Below are 25758 nucleotides of genomic sequence, written 5' to 3'. Positions count from 1 at the left end.
TCATCACATTCACAAACTTTGTTTCCACGTCACCTGGCCCCTGAGAAGTGTAACGACAATACCACATCAGCCTTTTACGGGGGAGGTGTAAAACTGATCTCTGATCTGTTTAATACCACTTATGGTAACATTTCTATAAAATAGTGAGCAAAGGAACCTTTTGTATTCAAAATGTTTAGAAATTTTGCCTCTAATGGCCAAAAGCAACATTTAAAGCTATATGTTATTTTTCTATCCATCCATTCGCTTCTGCTTATCTTTTTCAGGGTCGCTGGAGCCTATCCCAGCTGTCATAGGATGAGAGACAGGGTACACCCTGCACAGGTCGCCAGTCTGTCGCAGGGCTGACACAGAGAGACAGACAACCAGTCGCACTCACATTCACTCCCTCACTCACACCTATGGGCAATTTAGATTGATCAGTTAACCACTAACTGCATGTCTTTGGACTGTGAGAGGAAGCCGGAGAACCCACGGAAACACGGGGAGAACACACCCGGCCTGATGGAGAACTGAACTCAGGACCTTCTTAATGTGCGGCAACAGTGCTAACATTTATACATATCAAGAATGTACACTCATCAGCTGTTGGTAAACCCCACTGCTGTTTAGCCACTGTAAAGTAAGCATATAATCTTAGCTTAATCCTAGTCTTGCATAATTGGGAACAAATCAGTGTGGAAGTGTTGCTTTGATAATGCTCTCATGTTTTAAAGCATATTTAGGGCTGGATGTTACAGCTGAAAGTACTTTTATACAGTGACATGTATTTAAATCATAGTCATCAAACCCAGAGTTTGATTATCTGGGCCTTTTAACTGGTAGAAAACCCTTGATGTGTACTAGCCCACACAGGCCCCACAGGAGTTTTACCCCTTGGGGCCCCCATGATAGTTTTCTGTGAGCTACTCATGTGCTTACCCATAGAAAACCCAAATAGGGGCCTCAAAGAGCACAACTTCTGTGGGCCCTGTGGTTTGCCCTGTCCTGCCCACACAGCCCCACAGTTCATCCACACCTACCCACTGTGGGCCCGCATGAGTATGGTTTACTACAGCTCCCTCCAGCTGGTGCTTGTCTGTGGGTCTTTGTGCGCTCAGTTTTGTCATAAGTGTTTGAAAAGAACTCTCTGTTGAGTTGAGGTCAGGTGACTGATTTGGCCCTGTGGGGCAAAACTTAAAACATGAGTGTCATTGTCAAAACTCCCTTAAGGATTTAACTGTATCATTAGCAGATGCAGCTGCTTTTGTGTCTGGAGGGTTGAGAGTCTAACACTCAGTCCACTCACAGCTCTTCATTGCTCTCTGTGTGATTACCATGCAGGTCTATCAAGCCACACAAGTCTGCAATTGTCTCAGCAATTCATCAAAGTGGCAGTTGTGCTGGTAACACAGGTTTCATGATTAAAAATACCTGATTGTCTGAATGAATAATATTTAAAGGAATTCCCCAGTAAATTAAAGAAAAATCCAAAAATGCATGTTAAGTTGATCAGTCATGGATTTAAATAAAACAAATAAGTACCAATGATGTTTTTTGTAAATAAGCCCACCTAAAAGTTGAGAACCACACAAGATTTACCAGATGTTATGTCACTGTTTATATGCAACACAACAAATGTGGATGGTGGCAGAGACATTATGGCACTTAAATAGATAACCAAAAAATAAATCTAATTCAATATAAACACCTGTCACTTTAACAAAAAAGCATCAATTCCATTGTTTGGCAGGTAGGTTGTTCCCACAGTTCTTTTTTTTCTCTTAATTATGTTGAGATCAGGACCCTGTGGGGCCATAACATCTGTGCTGGCACTGGACTCATTATTCTGTTTATTTTGGAAGTAAAAATACTTCTTTGTCATTCTGGAACCAGTCAGACTAAGACTTTTGGCTATTTTTGGCATTAGTTACTAAATGTGTGCGTTGAGACCATAAAAATATTTCAGCCTTAGTGAAATTAATGGCAGATGGGCTACATTCTTTCACTTTTATGGTATGAAACACCATGGTGAAAACATGACATACTTCTCTTTTAGCTGGAAAAACTTATAACTACATAACATATGAATGGGGTATTTAACCCCCCCCCAAACCCCTACTTTTCCGTGCAGACCCCAGAATGAGATCAGAGTTGCGCTGGGGTCTCAGACAGAACACCGAACCCAGACAGGCTCAACAAATTCCACAGGAAGCACTGACACACTTGTTACCTCAATCTCTGCTTTGATGTCACGCTTCATTTGTTGTCTATAGGGATATCTGGCTGTCATCTGTCTGCCAAGCTGAATTCCTGCCTAATGTGATGGTTTAAATTGGTCCTGGTTGAGTCTGAGGGTTCAAAACCAGACCGCAGAGCATTTAATTCCTAAAAATAGTGAATGCGTGTCAAAGTGTGAATATGCCAAAATGCCAAAAGCTGTGCAATATCTGAAAGTTGTTTTGCGGATGGTGGCTTGCATTGTTTCACGCTTGGACTGTGTTTTTCTTACTGAGCCGAGCATGTTGTTGCAAGTAATAAATTTAATAACATGCCTTCAGCATATTTTTTAAGCTTTGTGTGTTTTTGTATTAGTGTCAGCGAACAAAAGAAAAACCTGGATCTTTGAGTGATGTGCATTGCTGCCTCCCCCAGTCGCCCATTCACTGCTGCATTCTTCACATTCCTTCATTCAGCAGAGGTCACAGAACACGAGAGGAGCGTGAACTAGAGTAAATGATATCCGGAGCGTGGGTGGTTGGGGAAATGATGAAACAAGTAGACCGGACTGTGCAAACCACTATTGAGGATGAGACCACCTCATCCAATCCGCACGCTCGCTTACTGAAACATGCAGTCTCTCCATTACCCCATATGCCTTTGATGATAAAAGAGCGAATTAGCGAGTCATCCTGCAACCTTTATGACGTGGTTTCTTCTGTTCTTGCACATCACTTTCTCTAGCAAAAAGTTCATTAGTTCAGCATTTCATGAAAAAAAACATCCAATTACTACAGTAATATGTAAATTAGAAATGAGGGGGAAGGATATAGTTCTCATGCACATATATCAACTTTGTATCCTGGTGGGTGGAGTTTTTAACTATCAAACACATTTCATAAGAAGCAGGAAACTACTGGCTTCTTGGAAACTCTGTAACGTCACTCCTCAGACACGGTGCCCCCTGCCAAAGCAGCTGTGACACAAGCCAAACCACTGGTAATGAATAAAATAGGTTCAGTCACAATGAACCTGAGGTGTGTTTGCCAAAAATCTATCAATTTTAAGTAACAGTTGCAGTTTTACCCTGAGTAGGCTGTGAGTTACTGAACAAAACATTCACCTTCCTCCCACCCTGCCATACTCTGAAAATTCCACTTGTTACAAGTGTTGCCTCAGTGCAAGGTCTTATGTCTCAATGTCTGTGTAGGTTTCAAATCATTCAAGTCATAGTAATCTTGAGGGCTTGAAAAAGAAGACAAGGGGACTGCTATAGGTTTGTGAAGACCTGTCGCCTCTCTCATCCAAGAAGCTCCTTCAGTTCTAAAAGAGTCCCAGGCAATAAAACCCTAGTGGGGTTGTCTCCTTTGGAGGTGGTCGTGAGGGTCGCTAACTCACCAAAGGCATGGGTTATTATCGTCACTGGGGTTAATGGGGGAAATCTCGCTGAGATATTGCCCTACCCCACCATCGCTGATCTATCAAGATGCGATGCGTGATGGTTGGTGTCGTAAGTCACCACCTCCATTCAGTGATTGTCACTCTAGTAGTCACCAGTTTTACTCCTCTCTGTCTTTTCTGTCCATAGATACATACATAGGTAGATAGATTAACAAAACAAAGTTCAACAATGAGGCTGGTGTCAGATATATACAAACTCACAATGTTGTAACACAGATGAACCCCACATGTCACAGTGTTAAATTACGAGTTAATGCTCTCAGTTTGAACAAATTGCTTCTTTCAAGGTAACTTTTCACCCATGATAGCTCAAGCCCTCAAATTCCATGTATATTTACTTTTTAAAATAATAATTAGTGTTGTCATCATTAATCTCGTTAAAATGGCGTTAACGCCATAACCGCATTAACGCGGGTAGCTCGTTAACACGTTACCGCTGTGCATCCACGAGGCGAGCCGTGTTAACTTGCTAACAGAGCAACGTCATTTTAATGAGATTAACGCTGACAGCACTAATAATAATTCATAACCAGCAGCGTCAAAGACGTGTTCTAAATCTAAAAATGCCCCAATTCCTTATTTTGAATTGCAGTTATTTTATTAACAAACTCTTGGTGCATGTGTTGTAGTTCTTTCTGTCTAAACTCACATTGCTGTCAGTGTAACACATTATTTTTTTGTGATGAAGTCATACAATCTCTTGTGTGCAGAAAAACCTTTCTGAAGTTTGTTCTCCTTGTGTCTGTGTGGGTTTCACTCTTTAGATGCTCCGGTTTCTGAAAACGTGCTTGTTTAGTTAATTGGTGATACTTAATTGGCAGCAGGTGTGGATGTTAGTCATCATGCGTTAATCCTGTGATGGACTGGATCAAAGTACACCCTACATTTTATGGCAGCTGGGATAGGCAACCCTTTATTGGATAAGCGGTTTAGAAAATGAATGGATGGATATTTAGTTAAAGCAACTGCAGTGACACTTGGCATAGTCAAGTGGGAAAAGGGCAAACATTGTTCTCCTCAATGTAAATTGCGTCAAGAAAAACAGATAAGAAACAGCAGCAAGATCAGTTTACAGATGAGTTACCAGATACAACAGTTAACAGGCAACTTGAGATAGGATCAGTGAGCATGGGCACAGAGGGACACCATTCATAAGTTCAAAACTTTCTGTTACACAGACTGACGTCATGCTCTACCCACAATGCCAAATTATCCACCATTGTGTGTGGAGGGTGTCAGACCTGAGATTGAGACTGAAAGATCAATTCTGTTTCACTGTGTAACACTCTTGGGCCAAAAAGAATCGTCATCCAATGAAAATGTAAATTCCCAAGCCACGAAAAAGACCCTGAGAAGAGAACACTTGGAGCTTTTTGTAGAAGAGAGTCACGCCCTCTACTTTACTTTACCACAGTTATGCACTGGCACTGAAATGGCAATATTTCACAGTGCAACACAATTGATCTTGCAATCTCAGTGCATGTTTGCTTGCACCTCCAAAAGCAAATAACTCCCTCCAACCACAGCCCATCTCAAATGCCAGAATATGTGTCTGAGAAAGAATAGGACAGCCGAGATTAAATTTGCCAATGATCATCAACACAAATACTACAGATTTTGGAGACTAACCACTACGGTAAGCAGAAAGGTGTGAATAAGTTTACCTGACATTGTCCAGTCCAGTTAGTTTTGCAACTCTAGGACATGGATTAGAAAAATTTTGAAGCATGACTTGTCTGTTTGTGGAAGAAGTAGTATAGAGATCTATAAAGAATAGGTAGGGCTGCAGTCCTGGTAAGTGAAAACACTGAAAACACTCAGGCTGTGATGAAAAACTGTACATTTCAAATGAAGAGAAATGTGCACACATCATCAATTTGTAAGAAAAGAATATATCTTTTACATAGACATCTTTGAAAAGGTTACACTTTGAAAAGGTTACACTTGAATATGATGTGTGATGTCACCAGTGGCAATGGAAGTGACCAATGTGCCAGGTATGCTGGAGTACTTGAGGAGATATTGTTTTTAGGCTTTGTAGAACAATATTTCTACTGTTGTAGAATATGAAATATTAGAGTAACTGAGAGAATCTACTGGTTTTAAGCTGGTTTTAATTGGAGATCTTAGTTGGAGAAAAGCACATCTTTAAAGGTGGGTGTAGGGTCTTGACCTTATTGCATCTTGAGGCAGTTGTGATTTGGAGCTATACAAATGATATTTAATTGATATTAATTGAATTAAAGGCAAATAGTTTTATTGGAAGGAGGATCCTTTTTTTAATCAGGGCAAATGTGGAATTTTTAACATAAGACTGGACCAGAAACTGTCAAAGGAGGAAAACCCTACTGTGCAATTAGAGGGTTGCCACCTGATGAAAGCACCTAAGACCTGAAGAAGATGACACTGAAGGTTGCATTTCCAAGATCTGGTGAGAAAACTCACTGCCTACTAAAACAAAGCCTATTAAGGTTGATGAAAAACTCAGGAAAAGTTAAGAAGATGCAAGATGTGGTTGATTGCTTGTTCGTCAGAATGAACACCATTTCCTGTTTGTAACCAGGATGATAACTGTGAGTGTGGTGTCCTTGTGCCCTGGACTCAATGCCAGAATTACACTCCCAACTCACTACTTCTATTGTGAGTGTGGTGGTTTCCTGCTGGTCACAAGTAGAACGTACTTCCTTATTGTCCTGAGGCTTTTTTTGCCCACGTCCTAACACTTCCTTAATCAGGGATCACCTGACTGGTCCAAATAGATATAAAGTCCACATTGGTCTCTGTCCTGTTTTTGTCACCCATCTGCCGCAAGTTCTGACCAAGGAGAGCCCCTTCCCTGTTTCAACCATGGGTTATAACTGTTCATTGGAAGACAATCCTGCAGAAATGCTTTAGATTACAGACCAATATCTTCAATATAGTAGTGAATCTAAAGCACAGCTTCACATGAACACTTTGGGCTAGTTTTTGAATGCAACAAGATCTACATATATTATTATCTTCTTTAATGTTCATATGGCAGCTTTATTTGCAAACAGTTATTTACATCATGTTCCATTTGAATGTGTGAGTCTGGCCAAGATTAATTCTCTTTTACCTCTGTTTTGGTCTCCACCGCCTCACAAGAAAAAGCTGCTAATGATCATTACCAGAATATTTTACATTTTGTGTCATAATCATTTTCCATAATCAAATCATATTTACAAATATTGAGTAGGTGCTTTAATCGGCTTACAAACAAAATGATTAAACCTGAATGTTTCCATCACTACACTACAGAGATGACTTTCAGCAGGGGGAACTGACGTGATCCTTTGATACGCAAACTCGCAACTCTGAAGAAATTCATTAGTACAGCCTCAGCTCTTAGAAAAAAAGAATCAATTTTTTTTAAACCCAGGCAGGAGATTATTAAAGAAATGACAATAAAAGATCATCTTTTTCCAAACTTTTGAAATTCCAGAAAATAAAATACGAAGAAAAGTGTCAGAAACAGAAGTGAGGTTTCCTCCTTTATGAGTATTAGTTTCTATTATCTGGGAATTGTATTGACTTAACTCCCGGCACGAAGCTACACTCAGTCTTCATCTCCTCATGTTTTTCACCTTCTGTACATTTATTATTAATGGTCAGTGCTGCTGGGATGTGGTCATGCTGTTTGCGCTACTTACTCCTGCAAGTATCACCATATCCTCTTTTATTTAATATGTTGTTGTACAAATTATATTTTGCTTTACAGCCACTTTCATTCCTACAGAGTTTACATTTACTTTCTTAAATCTCTTTCAGTGTTTTGCAAACTGAGTTTTATTTTCTAAACTTAATGTAGTTAAAATAAGAAAGTGAGGTGATGGCATAAGAGTGGAGAGAAAGAGAGAGAGGAGGAAAGGAAAATTGCTCAATCTGGTATTTTCTGCTTTTTTTAATTTATCATTTCCTCCATTTAGAATCACCTCAACAAACAAAGACATTTGAAGCTTTTTCAGATAAAGGGGGGGTTAGAGGAGGGGTGGTTGGCCAGCGTGGGTGTGATGCCTAAATGGCGACGATGGCTGATGACTCAGGTGATGTGTCATACTCAATGCTATAAAAGGGAACTTTTACATTTGTCCACACAAACACAATCACTCACACGTACTGTACACACACTGGACTCGGAGGAAGGTTTGTTTACTACGGCAGGAGCAGAAACATGAAATGTAAGTTGGTCTAAGTTACTTTTTAAAGAAAGAGGGGGAGGTGTGAGTGACTGTGAGTGTGAGAGTGAATGTTTGTGTGAAGAAGGGGGGCTTTACTGCACGTGGTCTCCTACTTTTACTTTTAGCCTAAAGGAATTGGAGAGGGGGAGGCAATGAATGGCTGAATGAATGATTAAATCCCAGGCAGTCTGTGGCTGAAACTAAACTCAAAGTGATATTTGAAGTGTTTAAATGTTTAATTTGAACTCTAGAAATCAGCCACTGTTTAGTTTCAGGTTGGGCTGTGATTGGCTGGTGCTGTGTGTGTGTCAGTGTGCATGTCTTTGTGTTTTAGGGGTTTCCCGGGTTGTTCGAGCTGGTTAAAAGTAGATCCTTAGATTAAAAACAGGTACCCACAGATAAATGTGAAAAGTAAAGTTGTGCTTAAGTACACAAGGACTTTAAGCTGAATGGGCTTAGGGTATTAAAAGTGTTGTAGAAAGGAGCATTTGTTTGGCTAAAGTAACAACCTACTCTTTAATGCTGACACATGAATTTACAGGCAGCATTTCACCGTAACTGCTCTGTAATGTAACTGCTCAAGGTGGAAAAGAAACGCTGTAAGTAATAACTATATCACTCAGATAATGAAGTAGTTGCATAAGGTTGTATAAAATGAAATTACTCAGGTAAAGTAGAGATAGTTAAAATAGTACTGCATGAATGTGTTTAGTTAGTTTTTACTATTGAAATGCTCAGTTACATAACTGTGCTGTGTAGGATCAAAGTGAAGTAAAATAACTTCACATTATGGTGCTGTTTTAGTGTTTTACAGAGGCAATCATCATGTAAACACAGTGTATGAAAGTCATAAATTGTTGTTGTTGCTTAGCTGAGAGATTTGGCAACACTACACGTGGACTTCCTAGTTTCTGACAGCAACAGTAATGAATGGCTGTGTAACTAGCGCACATATTTATGAATGAAAAGGAAGCTGTGGTCACTGGGCAGTGAAGGTGGGCTCTGTGGTTTTCCTTTGTAGTCAGCAGAAAAAACAAAAAAAAAGTTTTGACAGTTTTACTGACATGAAAACACCACTTTTCCTTTGCTTTCAAGCAGTCGTCTGGAGGTAATCAGTCACAGTGACAGGAGGAAAAATAACTGAATAAATCAAGTTGCTACTTTAGTTGTGCGGTCATCTCAAGTTTTATAACATTAAAAGCTGGAGTAGTTTTAAAGAACTGAGCCTCTGTTAACTGTATTCTCTTTATCTGTGCTTTGGAAATGATATTTCCTTGATGCTCATCCAATCAGTTTGGTATTGCATGACACTCTTACTAAGTCAAAAACTACTGGATCATCAACTAACTATGAAAACATGATGACTAGTAACAAAAACAGGAGCCATGAGGCACCCAGAGTCTGTTTATCCAAAAGTTGTGAAAGCTACGAGTCAGGTCATCAGACAGTGATGTCATCATTGCAGATCACCAGCATTTACTGTAATGTAATTTGCAGACTCACTATAAGGGGCCTGAACCCTGATTCTGCTGTGGAGTGAGTCAGCTCATTTACCAGCTTTCCCAAGTGGACAAAAATGGTACTGCAACTAATCCACTCCAATTTTTTTTAAACCTCATTATAAACAGAACATTTTCACATAATGTGAATCATTATTACTGCAGTGGTTTTATCCATTATGGTCCAAAGCTTCTTGGGAGATTTCAAGCTTGGCTATGATTATTTTTTTTATAATATTGTAATGAGTCATTTTAAGGAATAGGTTTCCCCTTGTTATGCTACATAAATGGATTAGCTGTATGGGGATGAACAAATATTCAGACTTCCAGTGAAGTCTGTATATAGCTACATACTGGAGTGATGTCACCCTGTCTCCAGTGAACCTAAGAAAACATCTGAAAACAGGATGCTGCAGGAATTGAAACTGCACACAGTCATGCTCTGCAATTTGAAAAACAAAGTAAAATAAATGTTTGGCTAATTTAATATTATTAAGAATTGTTAATTAAATCAATGCCACTTATTTTTAAGAATCTTTTTCTTCCTCCATTTAGCTGATTTTTATAGCATGAAAATCAGCAATATTTTGACATTTACATGCTTTTGTTCATGTCAGTTTTGGATAGATTCAACAATTTAGTGCTGCAAGAACCTCACAAGTTATGTACATGCTACACAATAAACCAATCAGGCACAATGACATGGCACATCTGTTAGGCCAGCAGAGTGGCATTTTCAGCACACTTCCTGTTGCATTTCTCTGTAACAGTAATTTGAAACTGGGCTTGCGTAAATTTCTATAGAACTAGTGTACTTTCCAGGATGCTAGAGCATAATCCTACCAGCAGGACTCATGCACTTCTTCTCTTGGTTTTTTTTTTTTCTGTTCTTTGGCTTTTCTTGAGTCAAACAATTTCTTTCTTGTAGTTTCAACTCTGTACTTGTAGCTCTGTAAAATTGTACCTATAAAAATAAGTTTAGGCAAACAGACGCTGAAGTTCAAATCCCGAATGATCCAGAGTGACTGAACTTACACCTCACTGTGTAAGTGCAACTTTCACACTCTTGTAACTCTACTCCACGTCTCCGTCTCCACTCCCCAAAGGGAAGTATGTGGCTTGTAAATAGTAAACACTTTTGGATTGTTATAGCGTAAAGCTTTTTAGAGGAGTTAAACAGCACAGTCAGGTTATAATTTTATAGGGTTTGTCACCTTAGGGTGCCACCTTTTAGACTACATAATCATTTGATTCACTGTTAATATAAAATTATATATTTATGTTTATCTGAAATATCCAAAGCGTTTTTTATTTTAGTTTCGGTAGAAAAACGTATAAACACGTTCTTACTGCTGTCACTCTGCTCCTGAAACAACCTGTTTGAAAGCCAAACCTCACACTTCAGGTATTTCAAAGTTACCATTTTCTTGTTTATTTGATGGTTTTGGAGAAAGATGACAGAGCTCCTCCCGCCACTCGGGCTTTACACTTTATTCACTGGACGGTCTTCAGAGTAAAAGAAGAGCAAATAAGAAGAAATAAGGCGCTCACTGTGTCAGAGAGCAAACACAGGAAACTCCAGTGTTTGTTTGTCTGACTCAGCAAGAAAGAGCACACGAACCCGATCGGAAACGGTGGAAGCGTGTGATTATGTGAGAGCTTGCATGTGCGTGTGTTGATGTTCGTGCGTGGGTAAATGAGTGCTGACGAAATGACCTGTTAAACACATTAAAGGTGGCCCATTCACTCTGCTTCTTAAGCAACTTTGTTCTGTGGCGTTATGCTGTCACAGCTGTTTACTCTGCCAAATACATGACTGTACGCAGCACTGCTGGAGGATGTTTTTCTTAGTGTGACAGTTGGGTTTTGCTGATGGCTTTTTCAGTAATTTTCCAATAACTAAATGAAGCATTTTAAGCCCTTCGCTAACTGAAAATCATTTTAACATGAAGCCTGCTGCTGCATGTGTAAAAGCCACAGTTGCGCTCATTCAGTGCTTGTACTTTTGTTATTAACTATTTAGTGTTTGAATCTTGTTCAACACTGAATCTAAAAACTACGTTGTTCTTACAATCAAGCTGCAAGGTTTTGTGCTATCGGGAAAATTGAGGATAAGTGAAGAGCAGACAGCAATATTTTTGTCTGGTGGTCGATGTCTGACTCATATCAAAGTATTAAATTGTTCTCTGATGCAGTATTTTAGCTCTGTAATAAGATCCAGACATGAATGCTGATGGGGGAAAAAAATTGTTTTCCAGCTCTTCCTGTCCGCCTGTGCATTTAATACTAAGCACTCGTAACAGGAACAAACAGATAAAGAGTGAAAGAGCAAAACTCTTTATAGTTAGATTTTTAAGAAGAAAAGAAAGTTATTGACTTGTTGGATGAAGAAGGTGTGTGGTGGTGGTGGTGTGGGGTGGGGGATGGGGGACATTTTATAAAGCCTAAATTCATCAATTTCAGTTACATTAATTAACAAACAGCTCTATTGTTTGTTAATTAATAGTCACATTATGAATGTAAAAGTACATCTCACCAGATGCGTTGATTTAACAGCCATCTTTTGTTTCAGCATTATGACACTGGTGCAGTCAGTGACTCAGCTTCCATCCATCCATTAGTAAACACTTATTTGGATCATGGGAGGTCTGCGTATTATCTAAGCTTTCTTTGGCTAAAACACTGAGTACACCCTGAACAAGTTGACAGTCCAACAAAGGGCCATATGGATGCCATCTTGGTAAATTTAATTTGGACTAAGACCAAGTGCTATCTAAACAAATAGGGAGAGGCATGATTTTTCTTTCACTGGTCAGTAAGACATAACAATATACTACAAGTTTATTATGAAATTTTTAGTCTTTTAGCAAATGAACACTGTTTTGTTGCACAGGCTAAACTCACAAGACAATCAAAACTCATTTAAACTACTTTGAGTTGTAGCTCAGGAGGCAGAGCAGGTCATCTATTAATCAGAAGGCTGTTAGTGGTTTGATCCCTAGCTGCTCCAGTCTGCATGTGAAATTATCCTTGGGCAAGATGCTGAAGTTGCTCTCCAATGCATTTATTGGAGGGTGAATGTTAAATAGAGAGCATTCGGACCTAGAAAAAGGCCCCAAATTATCATATAGCATTGCTGGGATTAGTAACTAAAAAGTGGAGGATAAAATTCACATTGTAATCACATTACTGTAACATTTATAAAGTCACAGCTCAGCACTATTTGTCAAAATTCTGGGAATACGTCTGTCTGGCTGCTGACCTTCTGCTTTCCTGCTGTTTCCTGATCATCTCATGCCAAAGTCACGAGATGACTTCCAAAGAATAATGTCTGACCAAAGGTCACCAGCAAATTAGATCAAGGTTGAAATGTATCTTTCAGTGACAGCAGCTAGAATAAAGCTAATATATAGAAATATAGAAAGCAGAAATATAGAAGCAAAAATGGAAGAAATAAAACCTAAGATATAGGGAGGAAAATAAGAAGAAACATTTAATAAATCTTCACCTTTACTGGACTACGTAAAAGAGTTTAAATATTTAAGCCGTCTTAATTTTAAATGGATAAAACATCACGAAAACTTCACTTTGTTTTCTTAGGTAAACAATTTCACCCTTTTTACCTCATTGTTGACCTCAAATCTTAGCCCATAAAGTATACTGCCCCGAGTGCCTGAGTGGCAGTAAAAGTGTTTAAAGTGCTCCGACACTCATAACAAAGTGGATGTTTTCCCTCTAAAAAGCGCAGCCCGGGGCATCTGCCCGGTGATGTCACCGCCAAGAGATTAATCTGAGTCAGACCTCTGCGCCAGCTCCCTTCTCCTTTTCCAACAAGAGGCCCAGAGCAGGCTGGGGAAAAAAAGCCCACAGCATACCTCTCATTCCTTATCCCTGATCTAACACTAACGGATAGTTCATTTCTTTGTTACTCTGCATAATGGGATTTCTGAAGTTACACAGACCTGCAGACATGAACTAATCTTGATTTTGGTGTTACTCCTTTCAGTTATGATGAAAAGAAGTTTATGAAATAGAGACAAAACAAACTACAGAAGACTCATTGCAATTATTCATTCTCAAACAGATAACATCTGGGTGTTTCTTCTTTCCAGGGATTAACTAAGCACAGTAGGAGGTATTCAGTCACGGAGGTCCAGTCCATCAGACTTAATTTTTTTTTTATTGTTCATACGTAAACATTAAATGGGATGGCCGTAAAATATAAACACTGTGCTGCTTCTAGTGACATATCTAAAGTGCCCCTCAGCTTTATAGTTCAGTTCGGTGTTCTTGATTAATTGCCTGTTGTTTTACAGCCCTCAACCTTTGCTTCATTAACGTAAATGGGGCAGCAGGAGGTAGCTGTGACTCATGAAAAACTGGGGGGGAAAGGTGTTTGAATAGAATTTACATAGTTAAGCATTTAGCAGCCAAAGAGCCAGATAATTTCCCCAGAAACCGGTGGAGACCAAAACCAGAGCTACAACAAGGTATTGATGGAAAATGGCAAATCTGGCATTAATGTGTCATTAGGCTGCCAAACTGCCAAATTCAGCAAAACAACTTTGTATGATAGTAAAAAGGCAAACTCATAGTTTCTGTTTCCAAAGTGGTCAGTGTAGCAACTATTCTGAAGCCATACAGCCTAAAATAAGACACTGTGGTACTGGATACAAAGTATTATTCGCTGTGAGTTAGGTAGAATGATGTTTTTTAACAGTCTTATAGACAAAGCAGCTAGTCTTCTTGCTTATTGTATTGGGTTTATGTCCGTATGGGCTAATCAGTGGTTGCTGCTACAACTTTGTTGAGGCTCGCTACATTTGCATTCTCTACATTTAAGTTGAAAGCATAATATCAGCAAGTAGAACAAAACTATGAGCTAAAATTTCCTTTTAAGGTACTCATCCATTCATTTTTGACTGCTTCAAAAAGAATTGCTGGGAAAAGACAGCGACCATTTGAAGCCATTTGAAGCTGCAGTTTGTGCAGATGTTGTTCCCTGGTGACACTTCTGAGATGTGATTTACCTGAAACAGCATATGAAATTTTAAAAAAATGAAAAGACTTTATGCAGGTCAAATAAAAACAGTGTTATGTAATATGTCAGCTAACCTGTTAACATGCTGCTTGTGTTTCTGGGAAACACCGGCTATCACTTTGCAGAAAATTTTCTCCTTCCTCCTCTCACACACCCACACTCCTTCAGTACTAAATGCTAACAGTGAACTTGTTTCCGACCTGTTTTAGTGTCTAAACCACCATCCATGCTTGTTTTATCTCGTAGCTGATCCCCTGCTCTTATCTGATTTCTTTGAATTACTGTTTATGTCTGGATCTGATATCTGAGGGTGTGAGGTTTGATTTTTTTTTTTGTTTGTTTGTTTGTTAGATCTGATCTGCAACAAACACTTTGGTGTTAATGCTAGCATGTACCTACAGTTGCATCCGATTGATGGTGTAATAGTTCCTAACTGCCGTGACAAATACAGCTGCCTCAGGATTAATCTTGTGGGTCATGTGGTCCAGATTTAGGCTGGAAATGAAAACGAGTTTCCATGTAGCTCTGTGGTTTCTCTATCTGATTCAGAAGCAGCACGTCTGGGTCGCAGAGAGGGGAAGAGGTTGAGTTGTGATACTTTCTGCTGCAACATGAATGCAGCCCAGTAGCCACCTGCTATGAGGCTGTGTGTGTGTGTGTGTGTGTGTGTGTGTGTGCAGCTGGGAGCAGCATCAGCTGAATGTTACTCAGCACGATCCTTTGCTTTGAATAAATGCGGAGCTGGTGTTTTTATGTGGCACCACAGAACCTAATAAAATACACAAGATTGTAACTCATTGTTTGGATCCTTTTTTCTTGTCTTTGCAGTTTTCCATGATGCCACCTCTTTTCTTCTCTACCTGGTAATACTGGCTGAGCTGTTTGTCCATTCGTCGTCCCGTCCCACCCCTTGTCCATACAGCGTGTTTGAACCAATGATTCATCAGTTGGACAAGATCATCACCTCCTCCAAAAAACTCCATGGTTTGGTAAGGTTTAACTTTACACTTCCTGTGCCAGATCCATGTCGGCTTTTCTGTCTTAGAACCATTTTTTCCTCACTGACGGAAAACTGGACTCCAACTAAGAAATAGAAAAATTTGAGGCGTAATTAAAAATAAGCGCGATACACTTGAGCACAAACTTTGTAGGAGTGTTACTGCAAAAGGCTTGTAAAATGTCTCGGTAAATGAGAGAATTGGTTGTGCGCTTTTTAATAAAGCAAGTGAAAAATTTGTGATTTAAAGAACATAGTAAATCACCAAAAGTGAAAGTGCATAACTGTAAACTGAAAGCTTTGAAAAATGTCTTATCTGATTCAAGTAAGCATTCTAGTTTATGTTTAACAATTAAAAATCCTATATAATAAGTATTATAAGGAAATGTGGTTATGTTTTAAACCTCCGTTTTCGCTATATTTTAACAGTCAGAAGCCGAGCTTGTGACCTTCATGGACATAGAACACAAACTGGACAGTCTTCCTGTAATAAAACACACTGCTGCCCATCTCAACTCGTTGAAGGTAATCATCCAGCTTCTCCTATCAGTGATTTAAAGGTTGAAATACACTCTAAATGCTATCAAAGTTTAAAAGATATTCACTTAATTTGTCGCCTTAACATCTCTGCAGGTTAACGAGTCTCTCTCTCAGCTCTACGTGTACGTCGAGTCCTTCAGGCTGCACACCAAGTGGTTGAAAACTGCACAAGTAAATGTCAGTGTGCCCTTTCAGGCAGCTGAGGGCGCCAGCAACCACCTCGAACAATTGTCCGATCTCACCAAAAAATTTCTAGAAAAGGTGAGAGCAACAATATGGCTTGATTTCACTAGGTTTGCTTGTTTTTAGAAAGAAAATCCACTGAAAATGACACACAAGAGATTTCTTACTTCTTAATTTAACATCAACTTTAACTGAAAACTGTTGATATTAGAGCAAAAAGTAAATTAAAGAATAAGGCTACAAAATATAAAAGATAGTGTTTGACATAACAATGTAAAACTTTAACTTTGACTCACGTTCATCTTTTGATTTTTTGTTTTTTTGTGTTGTTTTTGACCACGTAGTCATTACATAATTTAACCACCGCCTGGGTTAAAAAAATAATGGAATAAAGACTAAATTCATTGGTGACTAAATAATCTTACTCTTTTTTCCTGTCTCTCAAAGAAAGCAATGACCAAAATATAGATTAACAAAAGGAAACAAACAAATTAAGAACAGACTTGACATTTAATCATTCAACTGCACAGCTAAATGTATTCATTCCCATTAAAACTCATCCAGAGAGTGAAGAGAAAACAATCAGTTTTTGTGCTTTCTCTGATTCAACCAATGACTTTTGTCTCTTTTTCTTTCCATCTTCAGATCGGTGAACAAGTTCCTCAGACGGCGTCTCCCTCGCTCCCGGTCGTCTCCACAGCCTTCGAGGCTCTCAGGTTCTCTGTAGAGATCTCAGACCGGCTACAAGTCTTCTGTCACTGGTCAAAAAGAATCTTACGGCAACTCCAGAGACGATCCCCCTGTCCAAAACATTAAGCTCAAACCTCCAAGACAAAACTAGTATGTGATGTCTTCGTACATAACCACTGTCACATTTTATGATTTTCCCTTCAGCATTTGAGCTGGACTAAAAAATATTGAATATTTGATATCATATCATGTCGTGGCATGATATGCTATTTAATTTTCCATTACTCTCTGAAATGTTTCATATTTGATTGAGGTCCATGATACATAACTTTGAGTTAAGCGTCTCAACAGTGATAGGGTAATACATGTTGATGTCTCCCTTGAGATGAACGGTCTGACTTCTTGTCTGTATTTTGTTTATTTGTTTAAAATTCAGTTACTTCACTTTAGTTTATTTTTAACAAATGCCCTTAAAACTGCAACTCCCAGCTGGACTAAACTTTGTTTTTGTGCTAATAAGTCAGTTTTAGCCTGCTACCATGCTAATCTGAGACAGTGAACATTGTAAATCTGCTAGCACCAGAATGTACTGTCATTGTTATTGTGAGCATTCTTAAATAGCCACTGTAGTTCAAGTACAGTCTTACGAAGCTACTAGCATGTGGTGAGTAGAGAGTAGAGCTACAGAAAAAGTTCAAAAAATGCAAGATAAAGGTTTCAGCATTTTTAAAATTAGAGAAATCTTACTGGATTATTGGGATTTTCTTTATGCTGCCTGTCATTAAGACCTATTTTGAGAAAAGGAAACGGAATGTACTGTACGTTAATGTAATTTGCTATTTATACGAAAATACGTGTATGTCACAGTTTACGTGTCGCCTTTGAAAATGTATTGTATTAATGCACTGTGCTAAGGTACTGTCACCCGTGACCTTTACTCCCTCTCAGACTGTTTACACTCACAGTGCCTGCAGTTCGTGTTTTTTATTGTTATTTTCGGTACATAATTAGGTTACTATTTATAAGCTTTTATATTATGTATTTGTATGTCAGTTTAGCTGCAGATGCAGGCATCTGCAGCTAAACATTTTTCTATGTTAAAGTATTTTGTAATATTTAATAATAATATCTATTATCATTCTATAAACCATCATATTGCTATTTATATATTTGTATGTCTTGTTTTACAGTCATAAATAAAACTGCCTTAGAAACTGATGTAAGTGCTCAGTGTGATACTTTTTGGGTTTAGGGACACAAGAATAAGTGTGTGTGTCTGTGTGTGTTTGTTTGTTTTTTAAATATAATTACATTAAATAGATTTTTTATTATTTACTTAGAAAGATTAGAAAAACCTCAGCACTGGTGGTGTTTATAGTTTTGATCATCACAATCTCCTGCGTTGAGTTCAGTATATTTTTGAGTGCATGATGCAGGAAACAGAAGTACAAACATAATGGGAGAGTTTGTCCAAAACAAACACAAAATCCAAAATAGTTGAGTCCATGAAGGCGTGATGAAACACAGAGATGACGTTTTTATATTTTGGCTGCTTTGACACAGTAATTTCCCAACTTTTGAGTTAGATAAAGCATATCTCTATTTAAACTGAGACCACAAACTCATCAGGAAATCTTCACTGAGTTGTAAGTCAAAAGTAATTTTCTCATAGACTTTCACACCCTTGAAGTTGCTTTTGAAGTTATAGGAGTCGCCCCCTGCTGGCTATTAGAAAAAATGCAGGACATTGACTTCCGTTTTTTAGATCCAGAAGTTTTACATCTGTCTTTTATATACAGTTTATATATATATAGCTGCTGAATCCCAAAACGGAACATGGTTTTATACAACTTTTCCCCCTAAAGCTGAATAAATACACCTAGCTTCGTGAGTAGAAAACACTAAAATGCCACACATGTCAGTGGAATGCTAAAACTTTTAAATAGCTAGGGTTAAAAGTGCCCACACAAGTCCGGGTGACACATGAGGGGAATGTACCGACTGCCACTGTTCAGCTGCGACCTGTAACCCTGAACTGAAGTGACACCGTGTTGCTTGCATAATGAGGATTGCATATGAGCGTGTTGACATGTAGGCACAGACAGATGATCTCACCCACAGACAGACTTTCACTGTAACTAATATGAGGCCTCCAGAGGAACACTGCAGTTGTCCAGTATGTGTGGACTGTGGTGGCTGGTAGCAGCTGAGAGCAGGATCAGTGAAATCACAAGGGGTCTGGGTGTTACAGGAGAATCCTTTCACTGGATATAGAGCTAGAGAGGGTCGAAGAAAGGCGTGACTATATGTGTATGATGTGTGCTAATGTGTTGACTTAGTGACCAACGGGGCAACAAGGGACCAGCAGAGGAGGGAATAACCAAAACAACAATATGCTGATTAAAAATAGTTTTAGTTTTAGTGGTACCATTAAAAAATATGACACCAATGTTCAGTTTGGTTCAGTTCCTGATAGATTACTATGAGCTGATAAAATGCTCTTCATCTTGGTGCCAGAGGACACTTCACTGGTGTTTACAAGTCAATGTTCAGAGCAGCTGGTGAATATTTAAGATGAAAGAGAAAAAAGAAAAAGAGGAAAGGAACATAAAAGACATGCTGATCATGCTACAGATTAGAAACAGGCTGAATAAAGATTCTTCAGCTTTGCTTGAATGACACTTGTTGATTTAAAATCACAAAGCCCCACAATCTAAGCAATATAAAATATTTGGGTCATTACAGGAATGTAGTCTCATATGTTTCATATCCTCTGCTCCACCACACCTGCACAAGAAGAGTAGACCACAGTTACGTGTGGGAGCTGAAAACAACTCAGTACATTGCTGTAAGTGCAATAACTGCTTCCCAGTGAGTGCTGAACCTAACATGACTGCATGAGGAAAAGAATCCAACTGTCGACTACATTTTCCTTTGAGAGCAACAGATTTTTGTGGGGGTTTGTACTTTCTCCTTCCATGCTCTTCCAAGCTAGCGCTCCTTTTTGAAAGTATGCAGGTCTACCATTGCCAGGTGGCGCTGAGGTGTGGTGTAGAAAGCACTGAAAAACACACCACTCAGCTTTGGAATTCAAAATAAATATCAGATCTCAGATATTTGCATTCCAATCACAGCAGTAATACATTTTATTAGACTGAGTGCCATAATAAGTGAGATTTTTTCTTTGACTTGATCACCTATCCATTTTCTTAACCATTTATCCAGCTTAGGTCATGAGGTGGGGACTATACCCTGGATCCAGACTAATTCCATTGTCCTTTGCTGCAGTTGTCTATTGTCAAACCACCAACATTTACTCTTTAGCAGAGAACAAAAGCCATTTAAGATGTGTCATACTTTTTACAAATTTCTGTTTTTTTACTTTATTTTTATGACAATGTGCCCTAAAGATTATTTCATAGAGAGTCATGTTTTTAGCAATCGTCAGTGCAACATATGGATTGTTAACTGCTTTTAAGTCAATTTTGAAATTACAGTCACAATTGTAAAATGTGTGAAATGTTCAACAGAGATAACTGGTCCAAAACACAGGTCAACTGAACTCAAAACCCAAATAATGACAGGTTGGAGGTAACATACGGTCTTCTACACACACAAACATGCATGACACCCTTCAGGATCCGCCTTTCACTGCAATAAGAGAGGACACGAGGAGGAGGGGAGGTGAGGACAGATCACTTTGGGATAAAGGTTGTAGCAGCAGCAGCCACGAAAGCCTCTCGCAATCCAGTCGAAGGGTTTTCCTGACTGAGTGCAGACTACAACCAAACTCTGCCTGCTGCAACAATTCTGTATTTTGGTGTGGTGGGTAGAAAGAAGACTCGGCGTGGAGGCTCTACCAGCTGGTGCACCTGCTAAATGAAGAGGAGAACGTAGCTTTGGATCACCGACTTTGAACTGAACAACTGCAGCAACATGACGGTAAGTCAGAGCTGGAGAAGTATCCTGTGTAACAAGGACATTTATTCTCAAAGGAGATATTTTAATTATTGATTTGTCCTAACCTGGACCAATCAAACCCAAATTACCTCTAGAAAACTTAATTAAAAAAATACACTGGCTCATCCAACCATTTAAAAATAATTTAAATAGAGTAACTGGATGCACACTGCACTCACAGTGTATGTGCATTAATATAACGACCCCATCAAACTTGGCCCAATTACAGTTGAGAATTTTAAAGAAAATATATTTAATTACAAAGAATTTGGAACCATTAGAAATTCATTAGGACCATGTAAACTATAAAAAGTGATGGTATGGTAATGGCCACATCATGTATTTAGTATGGCTCAATTCAGAATCAGCTATTTACAGTGATTGTTTTACACATGTTTTCTGTTATTTGTAGATGTTGATCTACATGTGAATCATAAACCCAAATAGCTTAATTACTAAATTACTGCAAAATATGATTTTGGGCAGAGGTATGAGTACAGCGACCACACCCATCATTCGCAGCAATGCCTTTTATGGCAAACATGGTCAAAAACTGGCCGGTACTTAACAGTTAAACTCTCTGGTGGTCAGTAAAATGTACATATAACGTGCATTTGGACAAACAGTAATTTATAATTGAAGTAAATATTTTTTATTACCACACAAATGCTACAAATCTTGGTACCATAAGTAGCTTATAGGCTTAGTTTCTTCAAGATTGAAGCAGTAATCCACAAGTTTGGGAACAGACATAGAGATATACATATACTACACTCATTAAAATATGATTATTTCAGACTCTATGCATCCTTTGCGTGTTATTAATCTTAATGGTGTAAAACTTGAACCCTAAAATGATTGCCAAAGCTGTTATAGTGTGGTGGTTTGCACGTGTCAGTCTCTGGTTCTGCTAAGGTGAAGAAACACACAGACACATTAAAAGGCACAGAAAGAACATCTTATCGTCGTAGGTGCTTTGTGGTCCCCAGAGATCCATTTTCATGTAGAGGACATCGCCAGCTCATTTATCTCTGAGACACACACATCAGTTACTACTGGTCCAGCTTTGTGTTTGTCTCATCTTACGTGGGCCCTCAGCCCGGCATCCCACTGAGGGCTGCTGGAGTTGTTCTGGTCAGGCTGAAACTGATCCTGACTTCATCTTACATCTTTCTGACCTCCGAGGCCGTCAGCTATGCTGCTCTTTAAACATCGTCTTAACTGCCTCTTTGCATTTAGTCTCACTAATGGCAAACTTTGGATTTTTCCCTGTTATCTGAGCAGGAATCTTCTACATGATCACTGCTCTTCAGTTAAACCACGTACCTTCATATTTAGAGCTAAAAGAAGCATATTAAAATGTATACTGTGTGTTTTAACACTTATTATTAGAGCCACAATAACGAAGATGTTATATTTTTAAAAAGTCACAAACAATTTACTCTTTACTGATTTACTGATCCTGTTTCTCCCTTCCCACTGTTGCCAAAATGCTTCCTCACAGGGTGTCTTGTCTGATTATTGGGGTTTTCTCTGTATTTTTGTCTTTACCTTACAATATAAAGCACCTTGAGGTGACTGTTGTTGTAATTTGGAACTATGTAAATCAAATTTAATTGAATTGTTTATCTGACAAATTACATATAAACTGCTGCAAAGGATCAAATGGTCCTGCCATTTATCTCTGATAGTTTAGTAATCTGGGCGTTACACAGACGCTCAGAGGGTTAGAGTTCAGTTTCCACCCAAACCACCCAGTGGAGGAGGATTAGAGAGCATAAAATGACACCCACTGAAGATGCAACAGTTTTTATTATTATTATTATTATTATTAATAGCTATCAAAAAGCGTGTGAGAAATATTTGTTGCATTAATTTTAGGAAGGCAATTTTGCCAAAGTTATAATCTTCATTTCTTTAAAATGGAAACTTACTGTAAACCTAATTTGGTGCAATTGATTAAAAATAAGGCACATTTCTTCCCAGCTAACTGCTAATGTAATGTAACTCTCCCTTTTATGAAATTAAAGACAAATAAGGGTAAAATTATAAAATTTTATGAGCAGAAAAATTTAGGTAGCTGATGAGCAAATCTGTCCAAAATGATCCGAGTCATTCTCTTAGTGTGAACAAAGCCTCAGTGAAGGGTTCACGGCCTCTGTGAGCAGCACATTGACAGCTCTGAGCTGTTCACTGATGAGCTGTAATGAGCGGCTCCCTGTCTGGATGCGTATGGTGACAGTTAATCCAAACTAACCCAGGCCCGAGGGTGCCAGCTGTAGTGGAAACATCACCCGACAAAACAAAACACTGCTGTGTGTGTGACTGTGTGTGGGGATTTAACGAGGCTATTAACAGACATGTTTATACCCAGGAACCAGTATTGCCAGCATCACCATGACGACGATCATCCCTGCAATGGTGGTGTTACATTCCAAAGAGCTGCGAGGGATTCAGTTCAGAAAAGAAATATTTTAGGAAGTCAGTAGTATGATATCAATAAATAGCGTGGAGTCTTGTCACCATCATCTGCTTACATGAAATATAAGAAACCTGCTTATTCAGCCTGCTATTACACAGAGACATTACTTACCTAGAAATCTTATTATGCAGATTTCTCACATTCCCACCCATTAAGCTTTGCATCAACAAAGCCAAAGACATTATACAAGTAGGAGACATGACACTCATGAATAGAGATCTATGAGAGGAAATAATCCCTGCTCCCTAAGGACCCACAACATGTTAAACAGGAACCATATTAGCCAATCGTGTTGTTACACTGACACCTGTACACAGTGGAGGTTCATAGTCAGAGTATAGGAGGAGTATAAACACAAAAAGACATTTTTAGCTTTCTTTAGTCAACAAACTTGAAGCTTTTTTTTTTTTCATTGGATTTGACCAGTCAGTCTATACTGGTTTAATGTTTAGTTATCTGCTAGGGATAGCCAAAGGTCTTACTGAATTTATGCCCCCCCCCAAAAAAAAAAAAAATGAAAATGAAAACAAAAAAACCACTGGAAAAGCATTGGTGTGATTCCAGTACTCTATGTTTATTTGTCCAGGCTGCCGCAAAACTTTTGGATGAGATGTGTCATCTGACGGCTCAGTCTCTGAACTCAATGGACACATCAGAGCACTTCAAGGTCCTGAAGCTGCTGGGTGAAGGCTCGTATGGAAAAGTTATGCTGGCTGTACACAGAAAGAGAGGTGAGGAACTAAACAAACACATTATGGCTTCAAGACCCCCTAAAAACACACCTACATCAGTACAGTATCTTTGGATCTTTCAGGTACTCCGATGGCTCTGAAGTTCTTCCCTCGTGACTCTACTTCTCTGTTCTCTTTCCTGAGGGAGTATAACCTCTCCCTGTCATTCTGTACACACCCATCCCTGACCAGAGCTCTGGGAATAGCCTATTCCACACCATCACACTACATCTTTGCTCAGCAAGCCAGCCTCTTCGGTGATCTGTACGAAGTCATCATACCTGAGGTATAAAGATTTTAACAAAGGAGTTATGATTCCTGAACAATTTAACTCACACTGTATTTATGTTTTGGAAGATAATTTGTTTTATTAGACTTTGAAATAATTATTTTATATTTCTATCTTCTTCTTCTCCATTTGTTCTGTAGCTTGGTATGGAGGAGGACTGCTGTCAGCGGGTGGTGTCTCAACTGTGTGGTGCTCTTTCCCACCTGCACTCTCTTGGTTTTGTCCACAGAGATCTCAAACCAGAAAACGTCTTCCTTTGTGACTCTGCCTGCCGCTGGGTCAAACTGGGAGACTTTGGCATGGTCAGTATAAAGGACAAAACTAACATAAATAACAATAGCATCTAGCTGGCAGGTCTATTAACAAGCTGTTCGCTAAGATATGACGCAGAAGAAAACCAAGTAAAAGCAGCCGCCTATGGCTCAGATGTGTTCTGCACAAGACTTATGGCATATTTCATCTAATTTATCCATATTTGCATCCACTATCAGTCTAATTGTGGCAAATCAATATTTACCCAGGTAAAGTCCAGGGGAACCAGGATCCCAGAAGTCTGGTACAGTTCTCCTTACTGCACCCCCGAGGCTGAGATTGCTCGAGGAAACAATGACAGCAGCAATATAACTGATGGAAATGATGGCATCAAGGATGGTGAAGAGAAGAAGAAAAGGAGAGTTTGGGTTTCCGTGGAGCCAAGTACAGACAGCTGGGCGCTGGGCATCCTGACATACGCCATGCTTACCGGCAGCCACCCCTGGGCTGAAACAGCCAGCGACTGCCACTCATACCTGAAATATCAAGAGTGGTTTGAAAGAAGTAAAAGCCCCAACGATGAACTGGACGTGTGGGCTGAGCCACAAACAGAGAGCCCGCAGGATCTGGATGAGGCTGGACTGGAAAAGAAGAACCACATTCCCAAAGCCCCCCAGTTTGCATGTTTCACCCATTTGGCCTGTTCCTTTTTCCAGTCACTCCTCAACCCACGGCCACAGCTTCGTGGGCAACCTGATGAGGCTTTGAGTTACCTGGGAGGAGACTGGATGATGGAGAAAGAGAGGGTGAGGCTGGAGAAGGAGCGTAAGAAGAGTAGAGGGAAAGGAGGGATCAGAAACATGAAAGAGATGGAGGGGAGAGGAGAGCGTTAAGTTAACAAAGTCTACCAAAACTAAGCTGAAAGAGACAAATGTCTTTCTATGCTCTTTTCTGTCTTCACTTTAAAAAAGCCTCACACTCCTGGAGATCTCTTCCTGTTAAAAGGAGTTCTTCCTCCCTACTCTCGCCAAGTGCTGACTGATAGGGGATCATTGGGGTTCTCCCTCTGATACTGTGGAGGCTTCACTGTAATCACAAAGCACCTTGAGACAACTTTTGTTGTAAATGCCCACATTAAAAAACGAACTGAATAGAAATTAAATTTGAAAGTTGAGCACATACGATTTATATTATTCACAAGTTAATTTTGTAACTGTACGTTACTGCTTTATAAA

The 25758-nt window shown here is 39.1% G+C and overlaps 2 protein-coding genes across 2 annotated transcripts; both read left to right on the top strand.

The window, feature by feature from the left end:
- Positions 1-7840: 7840 nt before the first annotated feature.
- il11b (interleukin 11b) lies at positions 7841-16935 on the top strand. The gene is made up of 5 exons (XM_065471567.1): positions 7841-7859; positions 15228-15388; positions 15826-15921; positions 16030-16197; positions 16765-16935. Exons 1-5 carry the CDS (start codon positions 7853-7855, stop codon positions 16933-16935), a joined length of 603 nt encoding a protein of 200 aa, XP_065327639.1. The 5' UTR covers positions 7841-7852.
- Positions 16936-20745: 3810 nt separating this feature from the next.
- On the top strand, positions 20746-25416 carry si:ch211-171h4.3 (serine/threonine-protein kinase SBK2). The gene is made up of 5 exons (XM_065470058.1): positions 20746-20751; positions 23838-23982; positions 24066-24268; positions 24412-24573; positions 24793-25416. The coding sequence occupies exons 1-5, from the start codon at positions 20746-20748 to the stop codon at positions 25414-25416; spliced, it is 1140 nt and encodes a 379-aa protein (XP_065326130.1).
- Positions 25417-25758: the final 342 nt, after the last annotated feature.

This window comes from Pelmatolapia mariae, linkage group LG22 (assembly GCF_036321145.2).
Source record: "Pelmatolapia mariae isolate MD_Pm_ZW linkage group LG22, Pm_UMD_F_2, whole genome shotgun sequence".
NCBI classification, from domain to species: Eukaryota; Metazoa; Chordata; class Actinopteri; order Cichliformes; family Cichlidae; genus Pelmatolapia; species Pelmatolapia mariae.
The sequence above is the reverse complement of the archived record's forward strand: the minus strand, read 5'-3'. Positions and strand labels throughout refer to the sequence as shown.